A 26,691-nucleotide genomic window follows, 5' to 3' on the forward strand; every position below is an offset into this window, starting at 1 on the left:
TGAAATGATATTTTTCGCTTTAATTTTCTTTTCTTGTGCTGTGATTGAAGTAAAAAGTTTGCAAGGCTGCAGGTTACACATTCCAAGTACTTCCCTTCTGTCTTTATTGACTACATTATTGTCTTCTCACAGAAACTCTTTGGGGCTAGAACAGCAGTCATCGCATTCACACAGTTTTCCATGAATTCAAGTTTTATAAGCAAACACAGTTTAAAAAAAAACAAAAAACAGAAAATATTGAGTACAGTGTCTGATTAATTGTATGGGGAAAGATACATAAATAAATGGCATACAGTTTGATGTTGGGTTTTGTTTTTTGCTTAAAGGATGGCAAATGTTTCATGGGAGAGTATTCAAACAGGCTCAATGTCAAGAAGTATTTAACAGAAGCCAAAGTGATTTAACCCTTAAAATAAATATTCAGGAAAATGTTTCTGTACACATGTGAAAGATTGTACAACATACTCATGGAAAATTAAAAAAAAAAAAAGACAAAAATAGGAGAGAAAAAAACAAAACAAAAACAAAACTTTGTTCATATAAACAGCTGAAATCTGCTGTTCCAGCCCACTGTCCCCAAACAAGAAGGGAGGCACACACAGGTGAAGCCCACTATCTTACGGCCTTTTTAAACAGGGACGTCAACTTCAACTATTGCGATCCTTTTTTGAGCTTTTTTTTTTTTAATTTTAATTTTTTTTACAGCATGCCAAATCCTTTGGCGTACGTGATAGCTTTTAACAATCTCTCTTTCAGTTTTTCTTTGCTTGAGTACTCCGGAAGCAGAAGGACATTAAAGCATGTATGAGATGTTGGTAACCTGCAGAAAGACATACAAGGGAGAAGACTTTTACCAAACCAGGTCATTTCAATGCCTTTCATTATTACCCAAATGTAACTTAAAAAAACACTGGCGGTGACTACAGTGGCAACTTGTGTGCAGAATTCCTCCTTTTTTGCTTACTTGTTGACAAGCTGATACGGAGACAAACGGCAATGTAAATGTTGTGCAAATTATTCCGATTTCCTCTGAGTGAAAGCTTAAAATGTTTTCTCTATCGCCCTATCTATTTTACTTTCTATATACACTTTCGTGGAGTCTTACCTGTCTGTGTCAGGGCCATTTTTGGCTATAATCATCTTTAGTTTACCTAACCCTCCAACAGGTGCCCTGTCTGTGCCTGTTGTAAACTGCAAAAACAACCTTTTTTGTTCATCTGTAAAAGAATTCACAATGTCCCAGAAGTCCCTGAAGGAAGACAAGAAAAGAGAGTAATATAAGAACTTTAAAGAGATCTGCAAATCAGTAATAGTCAAACCAGTTTTTATTATTAGTTAGCTTTGCGTTTCGTTTTTACCAAAACGGCGGGCCGGTTATACAGAAAATTACTACTTTTTAAGGAGATAGTCTGTAAACATCAGCCACATCAGTGATTTCAATTCCTGTAGCATTTACCCCAGCATGTTAAGATACAAAAAAAAAAAAAAAAAAAAAATACACCAAACTAGCTCAGATCCTGAAATAACATAATATCAGACACATGTTTATCCATTTTAATGTGATTTATTATCTCAAAAAGATATCCCAAGAATTTACTTAGCTTTGAATAGTTTAGCAACGTGGGGGAAGCCCCTGTCAGCACCAGCCAACACCCACTATGGAGAGTACAGAATTGGTTCGACACGAATATGCAGTCAGATGTTCAAGAGGAGCCTTCCGTAAAAAAAAACCCTTGCAACAGATCTTTATATACTCTCTAGTGGACATCGCTCCAAGATCAAGCAAGTCCTGTGCACAAATACTATTTCCGCGACACTATGCCAAGACACGATTTCCGTGCCAAGAAACCAGTAAAGCAATGAGAAAGATAAGAACAAACACCAAGGAGAAAGAACACCTGCATGAGCAAGACCATAGAAACAACTCCAATCACAGGAAGCATGAGGATAATGCCAGAACAACCAACCGGCGCTCTAAAGTAAAATAGTCCTTTCGACTTGCTGAGACTGACATTCTGTCCATGCTTCTATTCAGTCTCGGCAAGTGGAAAGGACTATTTTCATCAAATTCTCTTTCTATTCGATTTGCCCATTTTTCCTGATTCTCAGATTTTAATCAGTTTTTGTCTTAGATTCAGGATAGCGTTATGCCTATCCCATGCATGTTTAAATTCCCTTACTGTATTGGCCTCCAATATTTCTGAGGTGATGTCCCATTTATCTGCCACCCTCTCAATAAAGTAAAACATCCTTCCAATACATATAAAACTCTGACTCTAGTTTTGCACTATGGTCTATTGTTCTAACATGTCTCTCCTGTCATACATTTGGGCAAATAACATGGTGGGGAAAACTATATTGTTTCTTACCATGGTGCTCCCTCCTCTCTTCACATCACAGTATTCCCGTTTCTAAATTACTTTTAATGAAGCGGAATAGGTAAAGCCTATGTGTGGGCTATTCAGGTTGTACTACTGTTCTTCACAGCTGTGTTATAAGAACGGTTTATACGTCCTATCCATTTTATTGTTAATATCCTGGAAAGAAATGCAAACCATTCACCAGCTGTGTGAAGTTGTGTTCAGCATCAGGACACAACTTCAGAAGCTTTAGGTTTTTAACTGCATGTGAAACATGCTGCCATTAAGAATTCCTTTTTCAAAACCACATACATGAGTAAGCTAGAAAACCCAAGACACCCCCCCCCAAATAAAAACAAAGGCCTGATACTTACCTGATAATATTAGAGTCCCGGGTGTAGCCACCATCATATTCGGTTGTTTCTTTTAGAGCTTGAAAGTCTAAGTTCTACAAACAAAAGTTTCACAAATATTTAGGTTGTTAGTATCAGGCAAAAACCTGACAAAATATAGATCTGCAACGGCACCATGTTGTTGGACTAAAATTACATTTGCAATATATACTTTTACATAAACATAGTCTAGAAATAGTAGGGTCTCCAAGCTGGAGTAATACATAAGGCCGAAAGTGGTTGTACGTTAAAGATTAAAGTTGGTACGTGTACGCGAAATCCGCCACAGACTATAAATTTAGTTGCCTCTCTGAGTTAACCTGCAGTGGACTTCACACATTCACCAAATCTGAATAACAACATGAATGAATCCAGACAAACTTGCAATGCTTGACCAACTATTGTAAGGAGTGTTGGGCATTTTCGTTCTATTTTTCTCATGATTGCAGTTTGAAGGGCCGCTGTCTGTTGACACATGGCGGAACGATAGCAGCGTATTCTCTAAAACGTCAGACGAGCAGATGCACCATGAACGTTTACATGTCATACAAGCTCAGTAGATGTTGACATAAACCAGTCTTACCCTGCTTCCACAGATGAGCAGTTCAATTTCCTCTGGTCTAAAGAGATACTTCAGTGGCGATTCATTGGTAACCATGTGAAATCCCCTTCTGAAAGCTTTGAACTGTTTATCCACAGATTTATTTAAAATGTAGTCTGTATAGAGGTTGATAAATTCCTGCAGAAAAAGAGCAGAATGTTCAAAGTATATTTCAGAGCAATTAAAAGTGCAGTGTATACAATAGTGCTCATGGGCAAAAAAAGCCAAAAAACTTACTCATGGCATCTCTAAGCGTTTTCCTCTACACTAACGCTAACTAACCACTACACAGTTTAACGCACTCAGAGGAAAGCTAGATGGGCTTTGTGAAACCCCCAGAGGACCCCAGCATTAATAAATGGTAAGGCAAAGGCAATGTAAAAGCAACAGTCTAGTTCCAAAAGAATGTGTGACCCAATTTGGATTCAGTGAAATGATTTGGGTTCAATGCAAAATAGACCTTTAATTAATCAGGGATGGAGGGACAGGGTCCTATACAATAACTATTACTCACAGTAATATGCATAGTGCAATAGCTCTGTATGTACAGGATTTATATTCTAGATTTTTGTGTACGTTACAAAAACAGGATTTTTAATTTCTGCGTCACATTACCTTCCTGTTCTCATTTGTAATGGGGATTTTATCACCATTCTCCTTAAGGTCATAAACTAAAGGATTCCCGAAAAGATCTGTGTGAGAGATCTGGAACGTGATCATCATATCATCTTCAACACTGCCTTCGTATTCCGAAAGTTCTTTTAAACTCTGAAACAGAACCTGCAAGGAAAGGTCTTTGCTTATATCAATACTTAAAGAACAAGCAAAATAAAAAGAAAACATTGTAAATCTTCACTGGCTTAGAAAATATCTCTTGATACAAGCTCCTCAACATATCTGAAACAAAATGTTTTGTTGCTCCAGTGTTTCCTCCATCTTTTAAATTGATCATATTTACTTTCTTGTGAAGTATTTGTAGTGGCTCATAAAACATGGACTTATTACGAGAACAGATATTTCTTAACTTTGAGACATGAAGGCAGAGATCACCATTGACAATAAACTTACAGGATGAGAATCTGCAAGGTCACGAAACGTCCCTTTCTTCCCCATCAACTTTCTATAGACCACCATGGGAAAATGCACGTCTAGAATGCAGTTGTTGTAAATGGCCAGGCCCAGTACAATTCCAATCAGTGTGAACTGTCCTTCTGTCTCAAAAGATGATGGGTTGAACCAAAAAAGTTTTGTAGATTCATCGTAGGTAAACATACCTGAAAGAGGACATATGATGCTTTAAAATCATTTACTACTGCAGGTTTTCCACGTACTTGCTGATTAAAAAAAAATCCTTATTTATAAACCATTGCAGACGGGAGTGACAAAATAAGATGGAACCCACAAACTGACCAAACCGGAAAACATACTGATTGTTGGTGTCGAAAGGAGCGGATGATACAATGTTTATAGCAGCTTTAAACCTCAGAGGCAAATGGTATTTTATGAAAACCTCCCGCAAAATGTGAAGGCGTCTGCTGTGTAGATGCCAAATGCAATGATAATGGCCTCTATATTACACTAACCTGAGGTGTACGTCTAAATTCAATGTAGCTACTTAACAGGTTACAAAAATATCACATAAAAGAAAGGTGTTTATTTTTCTCAGCGGTTAGTTGATCAATTCTTTACTCCTTCACCCGATTGTACAAAAACTTCACATGCCATGAAAAGAACTATGCTGACAGATGCACAATAGTAAACCCCATTTCAATGTACCAGATACTGTTTTTCCTTCCTAAAGTTTAAATATCACAAATTAAAGCAATCAGGCACTACACATATCGCAAGGGAATCAGAGGAGGGGATCTCTTGTAGGAATATAGGTTCTCTGTTAATGCTTTTGCTTTAAAAACAATTAATCCAGTGTCTTCAGTTTAGTGAACCTTGCGTCAATTTTATTACAATCCTTTTGGTAAAATGTATACAAAGTCAACATATTACATAAGTGTATATATTAAATATTAATGCTTACTGTATTCTTTAACAGGCAGACTTGCCTTAGAATCCCTACAGTTAAGGACCACAAAGAGTGACATGGATAAGGTGTCAGGCTAGGCTTTACCCTCTTTTCCTCTATTTGTTGCTGGTTAGATTATAATATGATAATACACATGTGCAGTATGTCTCCCTGATTATATTTTTATTCTTTTTTGAAGAGAACCTATGAAAAGCTGGACAGGAATAAGGTTGCTTTCATGTGTTTTTATCAACTTACTGGTCAAAACTTACCAATATCAGGGTTAAAAATTTCTTCTACAACCAGTTGGAAAAACTCTTTAGAAACACCTCCTTCGTCAACCCCTTGCTCTCCCTCAAATTCAACGTATAGTTGTTTCTTCAGATCTGCAGGGTTTTCCATGGCAATCATCTCTAGCTAAAAGAAGAAAAGGCCATTAAACAGAAAGACTTCAGATGCACTTTGATAACTTCCACCTAATTAAAAGCGCAGCTTCTACAGTAGGTCATTTAGTTCAACCAGATCACAGGCATGCTGCTAGCAGATCCTCCATTACCCACCAGTTATTGCAGAGCTTAACCTGTCAGGAGCATCATGCCAGTTGGGGGAAATGTTGTTTTATCAGCTTAAGGGGTCCAATGAATAAGTAGAACATCTACCACAGTTATCTGAACTAAATCAGACTACAAAAGCGAAGCACAAACACTTCTATTGTATTATACATAGTAGCCCAACAATGTCCAACCAGACAAATATACCATCTTTATGATTTAAACATGTAGACTGACTGCAGTTGTCAAAACAACGTCAATACCAACAAGTCATTAAAAAACAAAACATACTATGGAAACTGTACTGTTCTAAATATCCACCCCAAAACTCTTATCCTCGTTCTCAATTATGAATTCACAGTTCAAGCTGCAGCAACACAAACATTTTATTCCCTGACACTAACTAAATATTACTTGAAAGAAGCTCAGCTCTTATTGAAGAAGAAACTCTCTTGGGTCTCTTGGATCCTCAGACAGTCATGTATTTCATGTGTGCTCTGGTGAAAGTTATCCAGCTCGGGTACTACAATTTTCCCTATGTGTTGGGTGACTCAAAGAAGGTCTTGATTTAGCACCAGTGAGACTGAACACATAAGTTGTTTAATGTGACCCACACTCTGTTCTACGGGGCTGTGCACAACTTTCAAATATCTCTGAGCAACCACACTTCTCAGATGTAGGTGACAAATGTTCTTCTTAACTCCCCCTATGAAAGTGTTCATCTAGCATTTACCAGAAGAACTTGGCCAAATGTGCATCATGCAAATTTCATACAATCATTTGTTCTAAAACAAAGATGGGGTATGGTACCTTAAGGTTCAAAATAACACAAATACACATTAAATTACATGGAATAAGCCAAACTGATGCAATTATATGTAACACGTTATATCACCATCATAATTTTCAGGATCCCTTAATCCATAAGATTTTCCTTAATCCATCCTCATTTTATCAGATGTATTCTTATTTTTTTAACCACTACAAAAGTTGAAATGTCAAAAAAGCAGACATTGATAGGCTGATAAACGGGGGGGGGGGGCATTCTGTGATTAAGCCTTGTAGAAAATACAAGAATTCCTTAAGGGTTTCTGAAAGTTATTTCATATGAATAAACCTTCAGAGTTACAAATAAAATGATAAACCTGCTAAGACTTATTTGCTTAGGATACTGCAATTAATGTTTTGTCTAAGTGAACAGAACCTTTGAAGCTTAACAGGAAAATGGCAGATTCTAGATATGAAAATGTTTTATTGAAATAAAAATTATTATCTAGTGCATGATACCTATATTGACTTACCCTAACAAGAGCATCGTCTATGATGTGATCTCTTCGGACCTTGAGCCTCAAGTAAGGGTTTAGTTGCTGTCCTTGCACTAGGCTGTAAAGAACCGTGATTCTTCTCTCGCTGTACATGCGGATCCTGTTGTCGTAATAAAGACCCAGGTTCTTTGTTACTGCATTCAGGATAAAAGGGCAGGTCATAAAAGAGAATTTATTTTCAGTTTCTACTTTAAAGAAAGTATAGTCTTTGTCCATTTCAAGAACATCATTTAGTGGTTCATTAACAAATTCTTCAAAAGGGATGAGCGGTTTCCTGCAATCAATAGTTTTGACACCAAGTTCTGTTTCAATGGGGTCTACTCGGGGACCTTTCTTATTCCTTCGTTCTTCTCCTAGCAGCTCCTGAAGAGTTAATTCACTGGATTCTGGGATAGGCTCCTCGTCTTCATCTTCATTGTAGTCCGTTTCAATCTCTCCTCCAACTACATTTGCATAGTAAACCATTTTTAAGCATTTTGACGCCGCAACAATAGCGTCATCATCATTAACTAAATTGCGACTGTTGAACTCATTACTTATAACTTTGTAAGTTATCAGCTGCTGAAATGTTTCCATCATTCGGCGAATCTGCTCAGCACTATACTTCGCCCAGAGTCGGATCAACTTGGCCTGTGCTGCCAGAGGCAATTTACTCATAGCTTTGCAGAACAATGGTAGAGCCATTTCGAGGTACTCAGGGCTATGGAGATTACAATTCTCCATGACTATAATGAACAAGTTGAGATAGTTGGGATCCCTTGAATAAACATTATGATAAGTCAAGTCACATTCCACGTTGGGGGACAGGTAGACAAGTGCATTGAGAAAAGCAGACTCTATTTTCTCATTAGAAAGTAACCTGTGGTAGACCCGTCTTACTGCTTCAATATCTAGGGTGACCTCTTCTGGGCCCAGCTTTTGTATGTTGTTATCTCCTTGTGAATTATCACTTAACCTAGAAGATGATGCTCCAGAGTCATCTTCCATAGCAGCACCAGAGGAAGCAGCTTTCTCTTTCTCGTCCTCATCCTTGTCTTCATCCTTTTCTTGTAAGGATTTCAACTCTTCCTTCGTATGCTGTTTAGCTTTTCGGAAGCTCTGAACCAATGCTTCCGCACTGGAAAAAACTCTCCCAATCACTCGAATGAGAGGCGAGTAATCCTCTCTTTCTCTACATAATTCAAGAATTTCATACACCTTTTCTTCCGACAGGAACGTCACATCTGAAACAAACCAAGTAGAAGTAGTTACTTATTAATACAGAGGCACCAGATGCCAACCACTACTGAAGGTCATAATAAAATAACTACTAGCACTGGTGGTCATAACACAGTAAGAAATGTATGTGTTCTCCAATAGACATTTAATTAAAAATGACTTTTAGGGTTATAACTAAGCAACAAACCAATGCAAAAACAAAGTGTCTGAACTCCTTGAAAATTGGAAAAGGACAGAACTACTCATGGCAAAAGGTAATAGCTACGATGCGCTACTGTTCTATAAGTACTTTAGAACAAAATAGAATTATTATGGTCTTTAAATCATGGGAATAAGGAGGAACAATCCCCACAACTGGACTGGAAAAAGTTTATGGATCATTCTAAAGGAAGTAAAAAATGGAAGTAGGGTCAATGTGGGTTTATTCAACAGAGCACAGGTAGTCTGCAGAGATAGACTTATATAAAATATTTTTAAATGACTGCTCCTTTCATAAATGTTAGCCTAGCATGTCCATAATTAGCTAAGCTATAATCATGTTATGAGCTTTGGGAAATATAATACATGTCTCAGTGAATTAACTTGTTCTCTTTGTTATGAAATTCTAAAAGACATTACCTTTGAAGTCATCCCTGGGTCCATGTATTTCTTTCTTGTTCATCTTTCTTTCCGTACACGAGTTGTTATGAGCACTTTTTGAGTTGTTCTCTAGATATGATGCACTTGTTCCTTTCTTGGAGGGATGAGGATCACAGAGTTTTGCATTAACCTTATATAAGTCGAGGGCCTTAATGGCTGCTGCATTGTTATCCATACGAAGAAAAGTAGGACAGGAAGCACAAAACTCATTCGTGCAGGTATCATTTCCACAACCCTCAGTTAACTGGTGGTAGTAGCGTTCTATTAGATGCTTTGCAGCTGCTCGCTTCCTGTACCAAACATCCAGACAGGCATGTGGATTAGTAGGGCTTTTATATACAAAGCTCATTCACATTATTAGTAAAGCAGTATTAGTACAGTACCACACTTAAGATCAACACAATAACATAATTCAAGTACAATGAACAATAACAACAACCAAACATAGTTGGGGTGACTATTACTTCTATAGGCGGACAAAACCATTTAGTGAAGAGTTAAGCTTCGTGAACTGCATCTATGCCTACAAAAGTTTACCTTAAACAATTGTAATGTCTGAAACTAAAATATTTAGCAAAATGATTAACAAGTTAGAAGAGGCACAACAGTACTACATAGTGGTTTCTGAACCATGAAGGTATATAGAGACTTGGCAAAAATCTCAGTTTTTGTGATGGTAATTTATTACAATACAGTGTGTTCCTGGGTAAATTCATAAAATACTCTGGCATCTATAAAATGTAAAAGTAAAAAAAAAATCCAAGACAATTTTAGTAATGTTTAATGAGTTCCACATTGATGTATGTGCAAAAAGCTACACCCCTCAATAGCTCCATGCTAAGATGGGTCGTATAAAAGTTTCAACAAAGTAAAACAGTTAACTGATTTTTATTCACATTCAATATTCCTTGTTCACATAAAAGGCCACTAAAGAATAATGCCTATTAAAGAACTAAGCAAGTTCCTTAAGGTCCCCATGGATGTGCTGGTACCTCCACAAAAAGGGTGGCAAGGTGCCCCCTTAGGAGCAGGGAGGAAATGTAAATGAAAAGAAAAAAAAATATATCCCTTACCCATACTAGAGTAAAACAAAATTATAAAAATAAATCATTCAAAATGACAAAAACAGTATTTTGTACAGTTTTTTTTTAAAATTATGTATATTAATTTGTGTGGGTTCATTAAATTTGGAAAAAGGGAATTAGTTAAACATATTGTAAAAGTCACAAAAAAAACACTATGATACATAAAATTCTGGTCCTGACAGGGTTAATATGTAATCTTTAAAAATGAAAAATAATAAAACACTTACCTGAGGTAGAAGCGGCAACTCTACAATTGTATTCCTCTATGGCTTCAAGCAGCCAATCAGTGGTAGGAAAGCACTCTCATTGGAATTAATGGGAGCATTTTCCACGCATGTGCCTGGGGACCTGTACAGACCCCCACACACTGTGCACCTAGTCCGCACTAGAGCTCACCGACAGTAAGCATAGCAACTCACGCAAAAAAAACATTTGTAAGAATATAGAATGATGTACTGGAATGATTAACCTTTCTACTGCTGGCAAATACAACAAATAGAAGCAATAGTATTAAGATGCATTGCAAGCAGTTTAAATTCGGTCTTTGTCTAACCTTTCAGAAAACGGAAGGCCAATGACGCCTGTCAGAAACGTAAAAGGCAAGGGTCCTGTCAGTCAGTGCTAAGAGTTGTATTTTTTTTTTTTTTTAAATGTTGAAGGAGGTCTACTGCTCCAGATTTATTCCCAGGCATTCACATAGCGAGCACATTGCAAATCTGCTCTTTAAAGAAAGCTTAGCAACGTCTTGAGCCATGCAAAACATGGAAGTAATCCAGCACCCCATTCTATAAATAAACTCATCCCAAGATCACGTGCTTGGCCACTCTGATATATGCCTTTTTACGAGTCCTGCAATATTTTGGTAGGATTGGCCATATCCATCTCTGGGATTGCAGGACAAAATTCATGCATTCAATTTCAGCCCAAACTGCACAAAACTGCTTCGTGCAAAGGAGCAGGCACGTTTAAATCAGCTTACAAAATATCACAGCAATACTTTGGGGATGGCTAAAAAGCCAACACTATGATGGCACAAAATAAAATCACAAATTTAGGGACGGAAGTTCTAATGTTAATTAACAAGGTCTGCACAAAGCAGACACCGTATAGTTAAATATTAACCATTCATATAATCATGGTATCTATAGCCTCCTAATTAAGTGCATGACTTTAGAAGCCTTCAATGTGTGCTTATTTAGTTAAAAATATATAATGGCCACCTATAAACATGTATGACAAACAACTAGTATAAATTGCAGAAAGTGGTACACCAAACTTATTAACCAGCGTCACATTTCCACCGATTGCTCGCCTTTAGCCACCTTTAGGCATTTTGCATTAGACTATCTACTTAATCCTCGTGGCATCTTAGTATATTTTGTGATGACTTGTCAATAGCCAGGAAACCAAATACCGTATTTGCTCGATTATAAGACGAGGTTTTTTTTTCCCCAGAGCAAATGCTCTGAAAAATACTCCTCGTCTTATAATCAAGGTTGTCTTATAATCAGACATCAAATAGAAGTCTGACTATGAGACTAAGATCCAGACAAACCCCGCTACTGCTGGCACTTAGGCCGGGGCTTCTATGACTGAGCATCTGCGTCACATGACCTTCCAGTGCTCAGTCATAGAAGCCCCGGTGGAACTAACGCCAGCCTCTACCCGCTGCCCCCACTAGACACCAGGGCGTCAGAAGCACTGGTAAGTCGGGGGGGGGGGTGTTCTATGGGGGAGCATAAGACTCATGATATGCGTTTTAACCCCCTTTATGCCACTCTGCCTCCAGAAATGCCTTTAACCCCCTATATGCCATTCTGTCCCATGATATGCCTTTTAACCCCCTATATGCCAGAGGGGTATAAGGCATTTCCGGAGGCAGAGTGGCATATAGGGGTATAAGGCATATCAGGGAGACAGAGTGGCATATAGGGGGTATAAGGCATTTCTGGGGGGAGATATGCATTACTGTGGGGGGTTGGTTGGCAAATAAAAGGAAATAAAAACAAAAAATAGTTTTTCCTATAGGGTGGTCTTATATTCAGGATTTTTTTCCCTAAATTAATATTCAGATTTTCATTTTATAATCGAGCAAATACGATAATTCCAACTTTTACAGTTTAGTACGCTTAGGATGCAAACTTATTTGCACATACCTACATCAGGTATTTTAATGGACGCTGTCTCAGACAGCCTCATACACAATGACTATGTCATGGCTTGACAAATCTGGGGTGTCAGGTCGCCATGGTGACTATAAACCACTTTGCGGCTTCCAGCACGGTCATGTAATGCACAGCATTCGCCTCACTGCGCCCCGTAGGGTGCTGATCTCCACTAGGTGAGAGTGGGAGGGGGGATAGTGAATGCCAGTGTGTGTGTATACTATAGTGTCAAGTGTGTGTATATGTATAGTGCTGGAGTTAGTGTGTAGGTAAATATATAGTGCTGGTTTCAGTGAATACACTGTAGTGTCTGAATCAGTGTGTATACAGTAAAGGAAAAAAAATTTGATCCCCTGCGGATTTTGTATGTTTGCCGACTGACAAAGGTTTATTTGAACAATGAGAGACAGAACAACAACAACAAAAATCCAGAATAACGCATTTTAAATAAAAGTTATAGATTGATTTGCATTTTACCCCTTTGCAAAACATGACTCAGTACTTGGTGGCAATCATAACAGACGTTCAGACGTTTCTTGTAGTTGGCCACCAGGTTTACACAACTCTCAGGAGGGATTTTGTCCCACTCCTCTTTGCAGATCTTCTCCAAGTCATTAAGGTTTCAAGGCCAACGTTTGGCAATTCGAACCTTCAGCTCGCTCCACAGATTTTCTATGGGATTAAGGTCTGGAGACTGGCTAGGCCACTCCAGGACCTTAATGTGCTTCTTCTTGAGCCACTCCTTTGTTGCTTTAGCCATGTGGGTCATTGTCATGCTGGAATACCCCATCCATGACCGATTTGCAATGCCCTGGCTGAGCTAAGGAGGTTCTCACCCAAGATTTGACGGTACATTGCCCCATCCATCGTCGCTTTGATGCGGTGAAGTTGTCCTGTCCCCTTAGCAGAAAAACACCCCCAAAGCATAATGTTTCCACCTCTATGTTTGACGGTGGGGATGGTGTTCTTGGGGTGATAGGCAGCATTCCTCCTCCTCGAAACACGGCGAGTTGAGCTGATGCCAAATAGCTCGATTTTGGTCTCATCTGATCACAACATCTTTACCCAGTTCTCCTCCTGGCAAACTTCAGAAGGGCCTGTAGAGGCAGGGGGACCTTGCAGGCGCTGCAGGATTTCAGTCCTTCATGGCGTAGTGTGTTACCAATTGTTTTCTTGGTGACTATGGTCCGAGCAGCCTTGAGATCATTGACAAGATCCTCCTGTGTAGTTCTGGGCTGAATTCTCACCGTTCTCATGATCATTGTAACTCAACAAGGTGAGATCCTGCATGGAGCCTCAGACCAAGGGAGATTGACCGTTATTTTGTGTTTCTTCCCTTTGCGAATAATCGCACCAACTGTTGTCACCTTCTCAACAAGCTGTTTGGCGATGGTCCTGTAGCCCATTCCAGCCTTGTGTAGGTCTACAACCTTGTCCCTGACATCCTCGGACAGCTCTTTGGTCTTGGCCATGGTGGAGGGTTTGGAATCTGATTGATTGCTTCTATGGACAGGTGTTTTTTCTACAGGTAACAAACTGAGATTAGGAGCACTCCCTTTAAGAGAGTGCTCCTAATCTCAGCTCGTTACCTGTTACAGGGGATCAAATAATTTTTTCCTTTACTGGTGCTGGTGCCAGTCTGTGAGCGTGTGTATGCGGTAGTATCAGTGTGTATATGTATAGTGCTAGAGTCAGTGTGTGTGTGTGTGTGTAAATGTATAGTGCCACAGTCAGTACTTCTACTGTACTGCAGTGTCAGATTCAGTGTGTATTTTATATATGTATAGTGTTAGCCAGCGTGCATGTGTATAAGAGTGTGATGCTGGAATGTATGGTGTTCTATATGTTAAAGTATTGCATTAGCATCACTGTGTATATGTCAGCATATAGTGTGTTAGTGTACAGTGTTAACATGTTCGTATATGAGCACATAATGTTAGTGAGTGTGCAAATGTATGTTAGTGCATGGCAAGGCTCGAGAAACCCCAGGCAGCCAGGAAACTATGACTGGGGAAGAAAAAGAAAGCTGGCCCTTTTTTTTTGGCTGGCTCCTAGATCCAAACGAAATTTATCGATACCTACTGTATGTTAAATGAAATTGTACTTTAATATGTACTCATAAAAAACAATGGGAGCACGGTAACTATATCACAGGGTAGGAGAACACATCTCTGAACACATCTGCGGTACAGCTAAAGGGGCAGGAAAGGGGCCAAAGTGTACATGGGGCACATTTACGCATGTACAAAAATGTAAATGGGCCAGTCAGCATTTATGCATTAAAGTGCATATGATGACCGGAGTTTCCCTTTAAAATTTCTCTAGCCTCCCGCTTGATATCAGGGCCATATACCTAAGTATTAAGCTGCTCCCTAGTTAACATTGCACATAAAGCTGCAATTATGATAATCATCTATGTTAAGGGCTCAGTTATAATAAACTAGACAATCCCTATTCCTGAGAGGATTAGTATCAAGATATGCAGAATTTTGTTGTTCACTGATGTTCAATATTCAATTTTCTTACAAAGGCTATATCTACTTACATATTGCTCTCGTCACCACTAATTTTGCTTTTACTCAGGACAGAGATATCGGCTTCCACTAAACTAATAACAAATCCAAACGCAGCTACAGAGAAGAAGAAAAAAAAAGAGTACATAAAACAAAAAAAAAAGATTTCCTGTTTATGCAAATCTCTCTGAAACTGGAATGCAATGAAGCTGGAAGTTGCCATGCAATGGCTTAATTAAAGCCAGCATGTGATTCTGAGAGGAACTAAATGAATATACTTTGTATTAAACCACCAGGAATATTTTTCTTAACATACCTTTAAATATTTAACCCCTTAAGGACAATGGGCGGTCCCTAAACCCATTGAAAACAATTCATTTTGAGCCCGTACATGTACGGGCTTTGTCATTAAGGGGTTAACATGTTCACTGATGTGTAAGGTAATTTTTGTATACATATTTTCCTGTTTCACATGTGCAATAATTCAATAATTTATCCTTTTGTATCCTTAGACTGACAAAGCCTTAAGGTCACTTGTGGAAGATTTGAATGTTTTATGATGTCATTCCCAACACAAACTTACGGTCACCCCTCGCTGCTCTCTTGATGCCATGCATAATGAAAATTGTAAATATAAACTGCAACTACGTTAAACCTATTTCATAGCAAGTAGATTATGGCACAAGTGCTGTTTTACAATGTGATGCTAAAACGTGAGTTTAACAAGAGAATTTAAGGAACTTTAAAATTATGAAATAGTCAAACTTTGATAAACGTAAGGCAACCATATAGTTAATAAGTCGCAACCTTTGGATACCCTTTTTAGTTCTCATTTCTGGTAAAATAATTATATATAAAAAATTCCAAGAAATTGGTTTCCATGTAGTTCTTAAAAACTAGCCCTTTCTAGGACTAGGATCACCAACATTCAAGAGCTCACAACAGCACAAACCTAACCCTCCAGAGATGACTGTAGACTGTGATACTCTCATCTAACACACATTGGCTATTAAATTGCACCAAAGTATTTTATTTTTTGTACATCAAAACCCTGACTCTGACTTTACAATACAAGTTAAGAGAACAAAACAACCAGAATATTTTGTTTAAATGTCATCACACAAATCGTGTAGCAGGAGGGTTTTGAGCAGCTCGTCAGCATTTGATCTTCTAAATTAGTGTAAGTTTTATTTACATATTTTATAGCTACTGAATATGTTGAAGAAGGGAGAATACAACCGCATCACTGCACCGTACAGACTACCGATTTCGATGGAACTTCTTACACATATATAAAAATCACCATTTATCATACATTTACCATGTACACAAAAAGGGCACAAAAAGAAAGTGATGGTTTTGGGTGGCAGAATTTTTTTTTATCATATCCAAATCATGAAATGTACACAAGAGGACATAACGTTGGTTAGTGTCATTAATTAGGAGAATATGCATCAATAACCAATATTTCAAGCCTAAAGCACGTGACTAAATACTTACATTCGGCTATTTTCTAGGTTTTCTGAATGAGGATCTCCTGGTGATCTGTAAAATATAAACGTCAAGGCTCAGTCAATTGTTCAGAAACTGTTCAATGGCCCCTTAAAGCCCTGTAGACTAGATATGTTTTACACACATGCCATCACCGAAAGTGGATTAACTGCCCAGTCAGGCTTGGGCAAGGAAATAGAGAAGGTGATGTTCCACACAGACAAAACATTCAGTGCTAATGTTATATTTTTTCCTATAAAACAAACACTGCGATTTTTTTTTGTTCTTAGGAAATTACATCTTCAAATATATCCAAGAATATATTCCAGGGGCAAAATGGGTCCCAATTAAAGACTGTTGGGGTTTTACGGGGTGGCCACTAACTTCAATCAAATCATTATCACCTAATAAGTCTCTGTCTCTCGCTTTCTGAACAGAAAGTCTTCTTCTGTACTACCGTAGTATGTCTTATATTTGTTAATGGTCTTGCCGATGTTGTGTATTGTTAAGAAATTGTTTCACTTGTATTCTTCCCCAGAGTAATAGCCCTACAGAATTGGCTAGCGCTGTGTAAATCAAAGTAGTAATTTGGCTTTGGAACAAGCAGTATGCTAAAGGGGAAGCCATAAACGTTATTAAGGGAAGAGTGAATAATTTGCTGCACTGCCTTGTGCTGCAGGGAGCAGTATTTCACGCAGCACTTTTTAGGCAGCTGCCTACTAATGCTAGTGGTCATAAATCCACCTCCAATGCAATCTTATCAAGTGGCCGGGCTCCGGTTTAAGTCCAGGGGCACCCGTAGTGCTGTCAGCAAGAGAGACCGAGTCACATATCCACAGCTTTAAACATGCTTCAGGGCACATTCAAAATACTCCTCCGACAAGGAGGTTGCAGGCAGGTACTCTCTAACTAGATTTATTTAAACAGACTACTAAATTGATGTCACTGTTCCTTTACTTGTTGTAATATAATCGCTGACGTAGATTTAAAAAATATCTCCTGCCTTGTGCATGTGGTTCCACACATCCATAGTTCATTCATTACATAAAACGTCTAACATGAGCAAATAAGCGGCAGTAGTTTGCAAAGAGATAAAAGATGTAAACTGAAGCACTTCAACGTTATTTGGCCTGTCTCTACGAGAACCACAGTTCCTTTTCATGGTTAGAACTGATAAAGATGCATACGTTTTAGGCGTATGTTTAAAGCACATACAAGCTTGCCACCAGCACATAGCATGCCTCTCGGGTTCTTGGCCCCTCAAATAGGAGTGTGTCATTACTGCCTCAATCACCAGCAATTGCAAAAATAGATGAAGGAAAGAGCTGTGACAGCTGCCCTTCATAGGAGTATACACAGTGCCCATGCCTGATGCCTAGAGGAATATAAAGAGGAGCTAAGCATCTTAACTGCTCTTACTTTAATTATGAGCCACAACAGGCAATGACTTCTAAGAGTTTATTGATGCAAAGGTGCACAGTAGAGGACTGCACCCGCGGGACCCGTCACACAAAATGCAGGTATGGGCGGTTTTTCGGGTGTTGCGGTCGGTCAGGCAATGTACCTGCAGGTCTCAGTAATCCCATGCACTCCTGCAAGGGTGCCTTCGCGTTGCTCGGACATAGCGCCTCCTCTCTTGTTCCGCCCAGGAACACAGCAGAGTCACGTGAATTTATGTCACGTCACATGACTCTGCTCCGTACCTGCTTCCCCTGCAGTTCAGGTAAGGGGGTGGGGGAGTTTTATGACTCAGTATGCGTGAATGAATGAGTATCTGTGAACGAGGGAATAAATGCGAATGTGGCATATATGAGGGCAGAGTGGCATATCTGGAGATATAAGGCATATCTGGGGGGCACAGTGGCATATAGGGGGTATGAGGCATATCTGGGGGGACATAAGGCATATCTGGGGGGCACAGTGGCATATAGGGGGGTATGAGGCATATCGGGGGGACATAAGGCATATCTGGGAGGTGGAGTGGCATATCTGGGGAGTTTCATTAGGCTGATAAGTTATTTGTTATGTGTGTGGTGCTTTACATTAGCTTGAGATGAACACATTTATCTTACGGTCCTTTAATGGAACACAATGTTTTATGTCCGTTATTCTGAACGTTCAGCATAGCCCATTTGTGTAAAGTCTTCACTCTTTCTAAAAGATGTGACAGAATGTGTGCAGGAGCGGGCGGGATTGGACACATATGCGGAAGCGGGCGGTAACGGTCAGAAATTCAGCAGGAGTGGGCGGGATTAAGAAAACAGTCCCGCGCAAGGCTCTAGTACAAAGTACTCACGGGCACTTCAAAAGAGGTAGCTGATGCAGTACAATAAATATCTTCTTACCAGTAAGTGGATAAAGCAGGCCAAATTGGCTTAGAAGAAAGTTGATGTGTTTATTTCACGACACAGAAATAGAATAAAGAGAAGTCCCATAGAAAAAAACAGTTATTTATTGTTTTATATAGCGCCATCAAATTCCGTAGCGCTGTATGAAAATACATTGCTGTATTACAGTAACGTAGGTCGACACTGACACAAACCTGGTTTTAGTGTAACAATAAGCTTCCTTTATGTGCAGACCTGGAGGCGGCCATTGTTGTCAGTCTTGTGATATTTTGGTCACTTTCCCTGTACAACCATCACACTGAGCTGATTCTTTATGGCAACCCTAGTGAGTCCGGTTCGTCCACACACTTTCATTAGTCAGTGTCCGCCTGCACGATTAAGATTCAGCCACTCTATCGGTATTATACGCAGGAGTCAGGGTGCTTGTCTACTAGATTAGGCTAAGGCAACAGAGGTAGAGCATATACGCAAAACCTAGAACCGTATTCCCCTTTAAGCATCCCCTTTTCAGGTGAGTAATTTCATCTTTTAGATTAACAAAAGAAGCCATTTGTATGGATGTGTTTGTGATGCTAAAATATACCTTAATTAAATTAATGTATTATATCATTAGTTTTAAATGTCTTAAAAACACAGTTTTAGACAGCTATGTCACAGCACATCACTAATTTTTGCAATGTATTAAAAAAAGCATGCTGGAACAGGGCTAGGAGTGCTTTTTTATTCATGAGGCAGATTCATTCTTCTAAAAGTATCTACTCATAAAAATAACTATGGATCATGCAAAGATATATTAAGGGCATATTTATTAAACAGTTTAGTAACTACGCTCAGGAACAGCTGGTCTGTCAGCACATGGTAGTCAAGAGACATTAGAGAAGGAGAAAGACCAGATAAATTGCACTAAACATTTAAAGAAAAACACCAGGAAGAACGGAGCTTCATTAACTTCACTAGATAAACTTTTTTCTGTGAAAAATATTTAGCCAGCATACATTTTGATGTACTGATTAGGCTTGCTTATTTTGCTGCAGCGACGCAAAGTGCCTGTTACAGAACATATTAAGAGACTTCAGAAGCTTTTGGTGCAAGCAAGAATTGAAAGAGGACAGAAGATGAGAATCCCTACCTTCATAAGGGTCTCACACACCACCCACCCGAGTGTCCATAATACAGCCAGCACCGTCCCAACTTTCTATAACAATTGACCAAACCAGGGTTCAATCCTACAGCCAACCGCCGAGGGAACTTTGCCTTACACATACAAACATGCTTTGCAGTGCCATCTACAAGCAGAGAGAAAGCAGCCGCCGGGAGTAATGCATTTCCTTTTCAAACAAGATGATCAGCGAGGTGTATAAACTGCCTTAATGATGCTTGAATAAATACAAGACACACACTCTAAATACATAATGTATGTGTTGTTTACATTGGTTTTAAAGTATCATCGCTTCTCTTACAAGGCAGATTTACAATACTAAGTTGCTTTTCCCTTTTAAATTTCAAGCACCTTCATGGCCCAGCAGATGGACAGGCTCAATGATATGACATCCCAGTCTCCTATCCGTTGGTATTTAACCCAAGCGGGGAATTACAGACGAGATGAAATGATTGCTGTTCATTGGTGCAAGCAGACTTCAAGTGGGATAAAAAGAAATTGATTATATATGCAAGTTTTGCCCATTTCTATTACAGATCCCAACTTCTGAAATAAAGTCTTAAACTAAACATATGTTCCAAAAATCAGATGGACAAGCTATATGAATTTCATAAAAGCTGTGATGGGAACCATTAACCTTGGAAAAGCTTCTGCTCTCTTCAAACTCTCCTTGTTAGGCTGTGCGCTCTATTCAGGGACAAATCTTTATCCTGAAATGGTTCCATTTGCCCTCACAAGAGAACACTTCTGTTACACAGGAATTAAAAGATGAAAACCAATGTTATGCCGCGTCTCTTTGATGTGCAACTAAAACGCGTCTAAAGTGGTGGGGCATTTTATTGGGGGGGGGCACTCTCTCTACAGAGCAAGATGGCAATACAAAAACCAGCTGCGGTTCCCTACATTCCACCTATAGCATCACTCTACTGTAAGGACAAGCAAAACCTAACGCATTTATTGCCTGTTTTCGTGCAAGACGATAAATTAGTCATACATTTTGAATCGGGCAAAATTTTACATGGCTCAATTTAGCTTGCGGATATGTTTTCATTTTGGAATGATATTGATTTTTGGCGTGGTTTCCAATGCATTTAGTGACAAAAGAGTTAAATTGAGCAGAGTGTGTGTGTGTCAAAGCATCTTTAACCAGGAGCCAACTATATGGCTTGCTGAAGCCAGTTCAACTGCATTTCAGAAGCACATTAAATGTTACAAAACAATATCTAATAATTAGACAGGGAAAAGCTTATTACGGTATACCTGTCACAATACACAGCAAACAACCCATAACCCGTCCACCCCACCCCGAACTATCAAGGGCAGACTAGCTGCTGCTTGGACATTACTTTCTGCTGACTACTCTCCATTAACCCTTTCCTACACACTCGCCTCCAGCATTCATAGCCTGCAGAACTTGATGATACACATTTATGACAGACAGGTTCGGGGTGAACTGGATGGCCAGGTGTCAGAAAACAGATTAACCGCATCATGATTAACTCACTCTGCTTTAACCCCTTAAGGAGCGGGTTGCACCCTTTGTAATGCTCTTTCCAGCGGCAGGGCTCTGCTATATGTAAGACATCCCGTCTCTCAACAGGACCAATGAGATCGCGCCGTAAAGCAATCACACGGGGCCCCTACTTTTATAATATTATGGCATTGCAGCATCGCTTGTTAATCGCTTTCTATAGCCGTTTAATCGCATGATGTGTCAGGCACGTGTGTTAAAGGTACACTCCAGTGATCGCATGCATTTTAATGTGTAACACCCAATCTATGCATTTTCTCTTTCCCTCCTCTGAGTCTTTTACAGGAAACAACGGAGGAAGCGCTTTGAGTGAGTTTTTGCTGGTAGGGCACTAAACTTTCACTTTAGAAACCGAAAGCAGCTTGATGGCCAATTTACTTAATTTTGCATTGGCTGGTCTTTATCTGAAACCCTGCAAATGCAGCAGAAAGGGTTAATCACCAGACGAGGAGTGCTTTGCCTTTGACAAATCACAGCAGCATTCCTCTTCAGTAAGCTGATAGGGGTTATAACTCCAGAGCTGCTCCCAAATCCAAAGTGACAGTTGATGTTGGGTGCCAGAGACAGGCTCCCGGAGAACAGGGGAGGATGCAGTCTGCCTGCAAAAAACTCGCACAACTCCTTCAATGCGAAATACACACACATTTAAACACAACAAACGGGCATCAAAGTTCAGCTTCAATGCAAGGGCGTGTAGCAAAACGATGCAGGCGTGTTTCTGGGGCTAAACATCATTTACATTTTATTGTCAAAAAAACAACTTTATAACAACTTATAAATTAAATAATTATTCTCTAGATTGTAAGCTCTTTGAGCAGGGCCCTCCTCACCTGTCGTTTCTGTAAGTCAAATTGTTATGTTACATACCACCTATTGAACAGCGCTACGGAATATGATGGCACTATATAAAACAAATAATAATTAGGCTTGTGTAATTTTGTATGAACTTTATTTTTAAAGAAAATTACCTGTTTCGTGCGTTTGTGCGAATCAACGAAAATGAGGGCATTCGCCAAGGAAACTAACAAAAAAGAATTGCAAAGCGATGAAAATTTGTTGCCATGTGTAGCCACTATTACAAGCCATTTTGGCCAAGCCTGTAATGGGTGGACAAGTTAATGTTTTTATTATCTTTTTATCATATCATCTATTACTCTTCATTCATAACAAATAGCATTACATAATTCAAGTAGGAAATTCAGTCCTGTTCCACGGGGCTGCACGTGCCTATGATGTGCCAGTGTCTGCCTTGCTCTACTTCTACCTTGACCGTCCTTAACTTTTATAATGAAAGGCGAGTCCAGAAGGTGTCAGGGACCTCTCGCTTTGGGGAACACCCCCTGAATCCGAATCATAAAAGACCTCTGAATTTTGTCCGAAATGTACTGCCAGATACTAAATTTGGTGCCTGAAAACTAACATGGCAGAAAATTTCATCCGAAGCGATTTTGCTCGCTGTGTACATGTCTATAAACGATATCTTAAAAGGGTACAATTAGTACAATTGCTGTGTGAAGTCAAACAAATCAGATGACAAAATAAATTGGCTCACATTTACAGATTCCACCCAAAGTCGCTTTTCAAATATGGCACACTAACGAACTATGACATCACACTACGTCAGCTTTAGACAATCCAATTGATATGACAGAGGCATAGATGCCATGCTGCGTTACACATGCACCCACTTTCCATGGCTCATAAATAGAACAGCTATGGAGTTTTGGAAAATGTAACAGTGGTGTGAACACCAGGTTATACTACGATGCACAATAATGCGTGGCTTGCTTTGGCACAGGTGAATTAACTAAAACGATTTTCTAACATTGCATCTCACATGAAGCCATCGATCCTTTCTTATGAAGAGTTAGCATGGCCCTTCAAAAAGGAGAATCTTCAGACCTTAATCATCCTTTGCCTCATGTAAAAGAATCAAGATAGCATTATGCCTTTCACATGCATGTTTAAATTTGTATTAGCCACTTCTGACGGAAAGCTGTTCCATGTATCTACCACCCTCTCAGTACAGTAAAACTTTCTTACATTACATCCAAGTTAGCTCTCGTGCGTGCTATATAATAAGCCTTACACACGTGATCTGCTCCAAAATCAGGGCTCAACAAATCTAAATGCGTGGGAGTGTGTGGATGAAGTGATCCTCCTGAGCTCCCACCAGTGCATAAGAAGAAAAGTCTGGTTCCATCTAAAGCAAGTTACCGGACTCTTGATTTGGCTCTGTCCATTACTGGTCTGTGTTTCTGACAGGGGAAACCATGGGTAGCAAGAATTACCGAGCATGTACAGGAAGCAAACTTAAGTATACGTCTTCGTTTCAGAAAAGGAAGTCAGGGGTCAAAGAAAATGAGCCAGAAGACTCATTGTCTAACCCCAATATGAATGCATGCATAGTATGCAGTAAAATGCACTGATGTCTGGGCAGAAAGGACTCCAATGACAGAGCTGGGGTGGCCCTTAAAAAAAAGGGAAACCGTGGCTTTTTTCATAAATAATCAGTGAAGCAAACAGTTTTCATAACCGATTTTTCATAACCTGTTTTTTTTCTGCAAGAAGAACCCAGTCTACAGGCAGTGTATATATATATATATATGTATATATATATATCTATATATATATATATATATATATATATATATATATATATATATATATATATATATATACACACACACACACACACATCATAACGCCATATTGGATTAAGCAGGGATCACTTATCAGACCCTCCTGTCCTAAAGGGTCTTCGTAATCACCAAACAAGAGCTCCAAATTATCCAAACCAGAAAAAAATGGCTTCTAGAGGCCATACAAGCATTTGAGGTTGCCAATAGCAACGGCGGTACTTTGTTCAAATTGTTCTAAAGTACCTCCGTACCCAGAATACTACCAGAGTGTAGAATGGGTTTCCAAAGTCACTGACTGGTTTCACCCACCAAATCTCTCTCATGGGTTTAATGTTTTAACTTTGTAGGCATCCTTACATCTTTCTAGTAATTTTTTGCTTTTTTTTTTTTATAATATATATATATATATATATATATATATTCATTCAGACAAACGTGTAGAGGCAGAGCTTTCCCAAACTGTACACCTTTTACTCCATTCTATATAAACCAAGGAAATCATTTAAAATGATCCAATAAGCTTTTTTTTTGCAATATATAGGTCGCTGTAGACATGTCAGATACATAAAGTGCAAACACACAATACAAGCATACAGGGGTGCATTGACTCTCACAGGAGAGCTGGTAGGAGAGTTTGCAGGAGTTGTGATTTCAGCTCCGCTGTTCATTATAAAGGTCCAACAATGGCAAGTATCTAAGGAAGGCAGCTCAGCCCTGCGTAATGCATAACTCAAAGAGTCGGGAGACTTGGAAGAAATCTCCCTGGTTTAACTATACATTATACAGGGCCAGCCAAGACTTTCCTGCAGCAGAACCTTATGGGGGTTGGCCGTTTATAATTAATATTAAAGTCAATGAGTTAAAACACAACTCATTTAGTCCAAACTGCGAACAGGATACCATGCCACCCACCTCACTAAAAGCACTTGATGTGCCAGCGCAGTACACAGAATCCACACGAGCCTATTGACAATCCATGTTCCCCTTGTGGATCCTATTGTTACACCAGCATATTAACCCCCCACACACCAAGCCCGAAGCCCATGCTGACCTGTCTCCCCCGGGGCTGTGTTCCGGGCTGCTGCAGGGGGTGTGGGTCTTCCTCTCCTCGGGCTCCGGAGCTCCCTCTCTCTCCTGCTGCCTCCGGCTCCGGTTTGGGGAACTCATGCGAGACCCCGCAACAAGCAACCGCCAAGACAACTACTGCACAACCCCAGGCCCATACACAGCACGCCTAGTAACCAGAACGTGTGGAGGAGACGCGGCTCTGCCTGTATATGTCACCGATACGAGATGAAATGGCTCTAAATGTACCCCTTATCGTTGCTCTGGAGGTGCAGCCGGGGCAGATAGTGTCATGAAGGTGTCACCGCAGAGACCCGATGATACTACAGCTTTCAAGCTGATATTATTAACGCTATGAAATGCGATTTACTGTTACCCTGCGTGTACACACATATACAGGCGTCTACAGCGTGCTCGCTATATACATGGCACTGATATCTGGGTGCTTCGGCCCGCAGCCTCTCTATCTGGGTTGTGTAAAGCGAGCACTGAGGGGCGAGTGTATGATATGTCAAGGCCTGTCACTCACTGGCGGGAAAGAAATACACCTAAATGACGAGCGGCGGCTGTCACGTCTTTCTTTTTGTTTTAAATCCCTCTTATTCTTCTTCTGCCTGGTCACCCCGAGCCCAGCTCCGCCATCTTGCTACAAGACACGGACCTAAAGCAAAGCAAACTGGGAGGACCGACAGGGAGGGCGGGGGTATCCCAGCATGCACCACTGCAGCGTGCCAGAAACACAAATGTTTGTGGTATATGACATGGAGAGGACGGCAGGAAATGTAGGGGCGGCTTGACTCTCTATGGTTAGAAGCGGATGCACTTTGAGCATGCGCAACACGGCCGTGTTTTTTTAAAGGGCACTCACTTGACAGCTTCTTCATGAAGAGAATAGGCAGATCAATCTACGGTGTGATGGGTTTAGGTGGAATGTGTGTTGGTTGGCCAGAATATTGTGCTATGAACAATAGTGGTGCTAGGATTTGTAAGACGTTTTGAGGCCCTGGATGTGACAGCAGACCAATTTGCCCTGTCATCTTCGGGGCCGGCTTAGGGGAGGGGAGAACAGTCAAACGCCCCTTAAGATGTGACAGCAGGCCACATGCAAATGATTCACCCATGAATTGGGGTAGTTTCTAGTCTAGAAAAAAAGATTATCAAAATATGTGCAGTGCATCACGGGTAATAACTGTGAAAAAGTGTTGGGGCTGAGAGGAGAAATGCCCTTCTCTCCCTTACACGTGTAAATAATTTCCTAGATTTTTATGTTTTAGAAGAAGAAATATTTAATGAGGCATGAATGAAAATGGATCATCAGGCTTTATACAAATATTAAATTGTAGCGCTTTAACCCCTTAATGAGAATTGACGGTCCGGGCATGTCACCTGAAAACAAAGGTTTAACAACAATTGACGATTTACGTTTGCTTTCTGCACCCAAACGGTGTTGCTGTAATGCCTTGATGTCGAGGCAACACCGAGATCGATTTAAAGCCCCAATTATCCTGACATCTCTCTGTTTAGTGAATAGACCCAAATTAATTCATAGTATTGATCGTTAAATAATGGTAGTTTATGTAAAACAGGAG

General features: G+C 39.7%; 1 protein-coding gene across 5 annotated transcripts; it reads right to left on the minus strand.

Annotated features, from left to right (window-relative positions):
- Window positions 1-25,803, minus strand: UBE3A (ubiquitin protein ligase E3A). Of its 5 annotated transcripts, none has more exons than XM_053455177.1 (12): window positions 25,632-25,803; window positions 16,367-16,411; window positions 14,899-14,983; window positions 9,083-9,197; window positions 7,223-8,469; window positions 5,643-5,787; window positions 4,422-4,627; window positions 3,969-4,133; window positions 3,336-3,491; window positions 2,735-2,808; window positions 1,106-1,249; window positions 1-820 (listed from the first exon to the last, which is right to left on the minus strand). In XM_053455177.1, exons 4-12 carry the CDS (start codon window positions 9,123-9,125, stop codon window positions 700-702), a joined length of 2,301 nt encoding a protein of 766 aa, XP_053311152.1. In that variant the 5' UTR covers window positions 9,126-9,197; window positions 14,899-14,983; window positions 16,367-16,411; window positions 25,632-25,803; the 3' UTR covers window positions 1-699. The 5 variants fall into 5 exon arrangements, with proteins under 5 accessions (XP_053311152.1, XP_053311151.1, XP_053311150.1 ...); XM_053455176.1 differs by having other exon boundaries at window positions 9,083-9,393; XM_053455175.1 differs by lacking the exon at window positions 14,899-14,983 and having other exon boundaries at window positions 9,083-9,393.
- Between the last annotated feature and the right edge of the window lie 888 nt (window positions 25,804-26,691).

This window comes from Spea bombifrons, chromosome 2, assembly GCF_027358695.1.
Source record: "Spea bombifrons isolate aSpeBom1 chromosome 2, aSpeBom1.2.pri, whole genome shotgun sequence".
Classification (NCBI taxonomy): Eukaryota; Metazoa; Chordata; class Amphibia; order Anura; family Pelobatidae; genus Spea; species Spea bombifrons.

Excerpts from the sequence above, each read along its gene's own strand:
- UBE3A (XM_053455174.1), bottom strand. The coding sequence starts at position 25,204 with ATGAGTTCCCCAAACCGGAGCCGGAGGCAGCAGGAGAGAGAGGGAGCT. Across the intron at positions 3,492-3,968 it reads TTACAAATGAGAACAGGAAG|GAATTTATCAACCTCTATAC; the intron begins GTAATGTGACGC and ends CTTTTTCTGCAG. Across the intron at positions 821-1,105 it reads AATGGCCCTGACACAGACAG|GTTACCAACATCTCATACAT; the intron begins GTAAGACTCCAC and ends GTCTTTCTGCAG.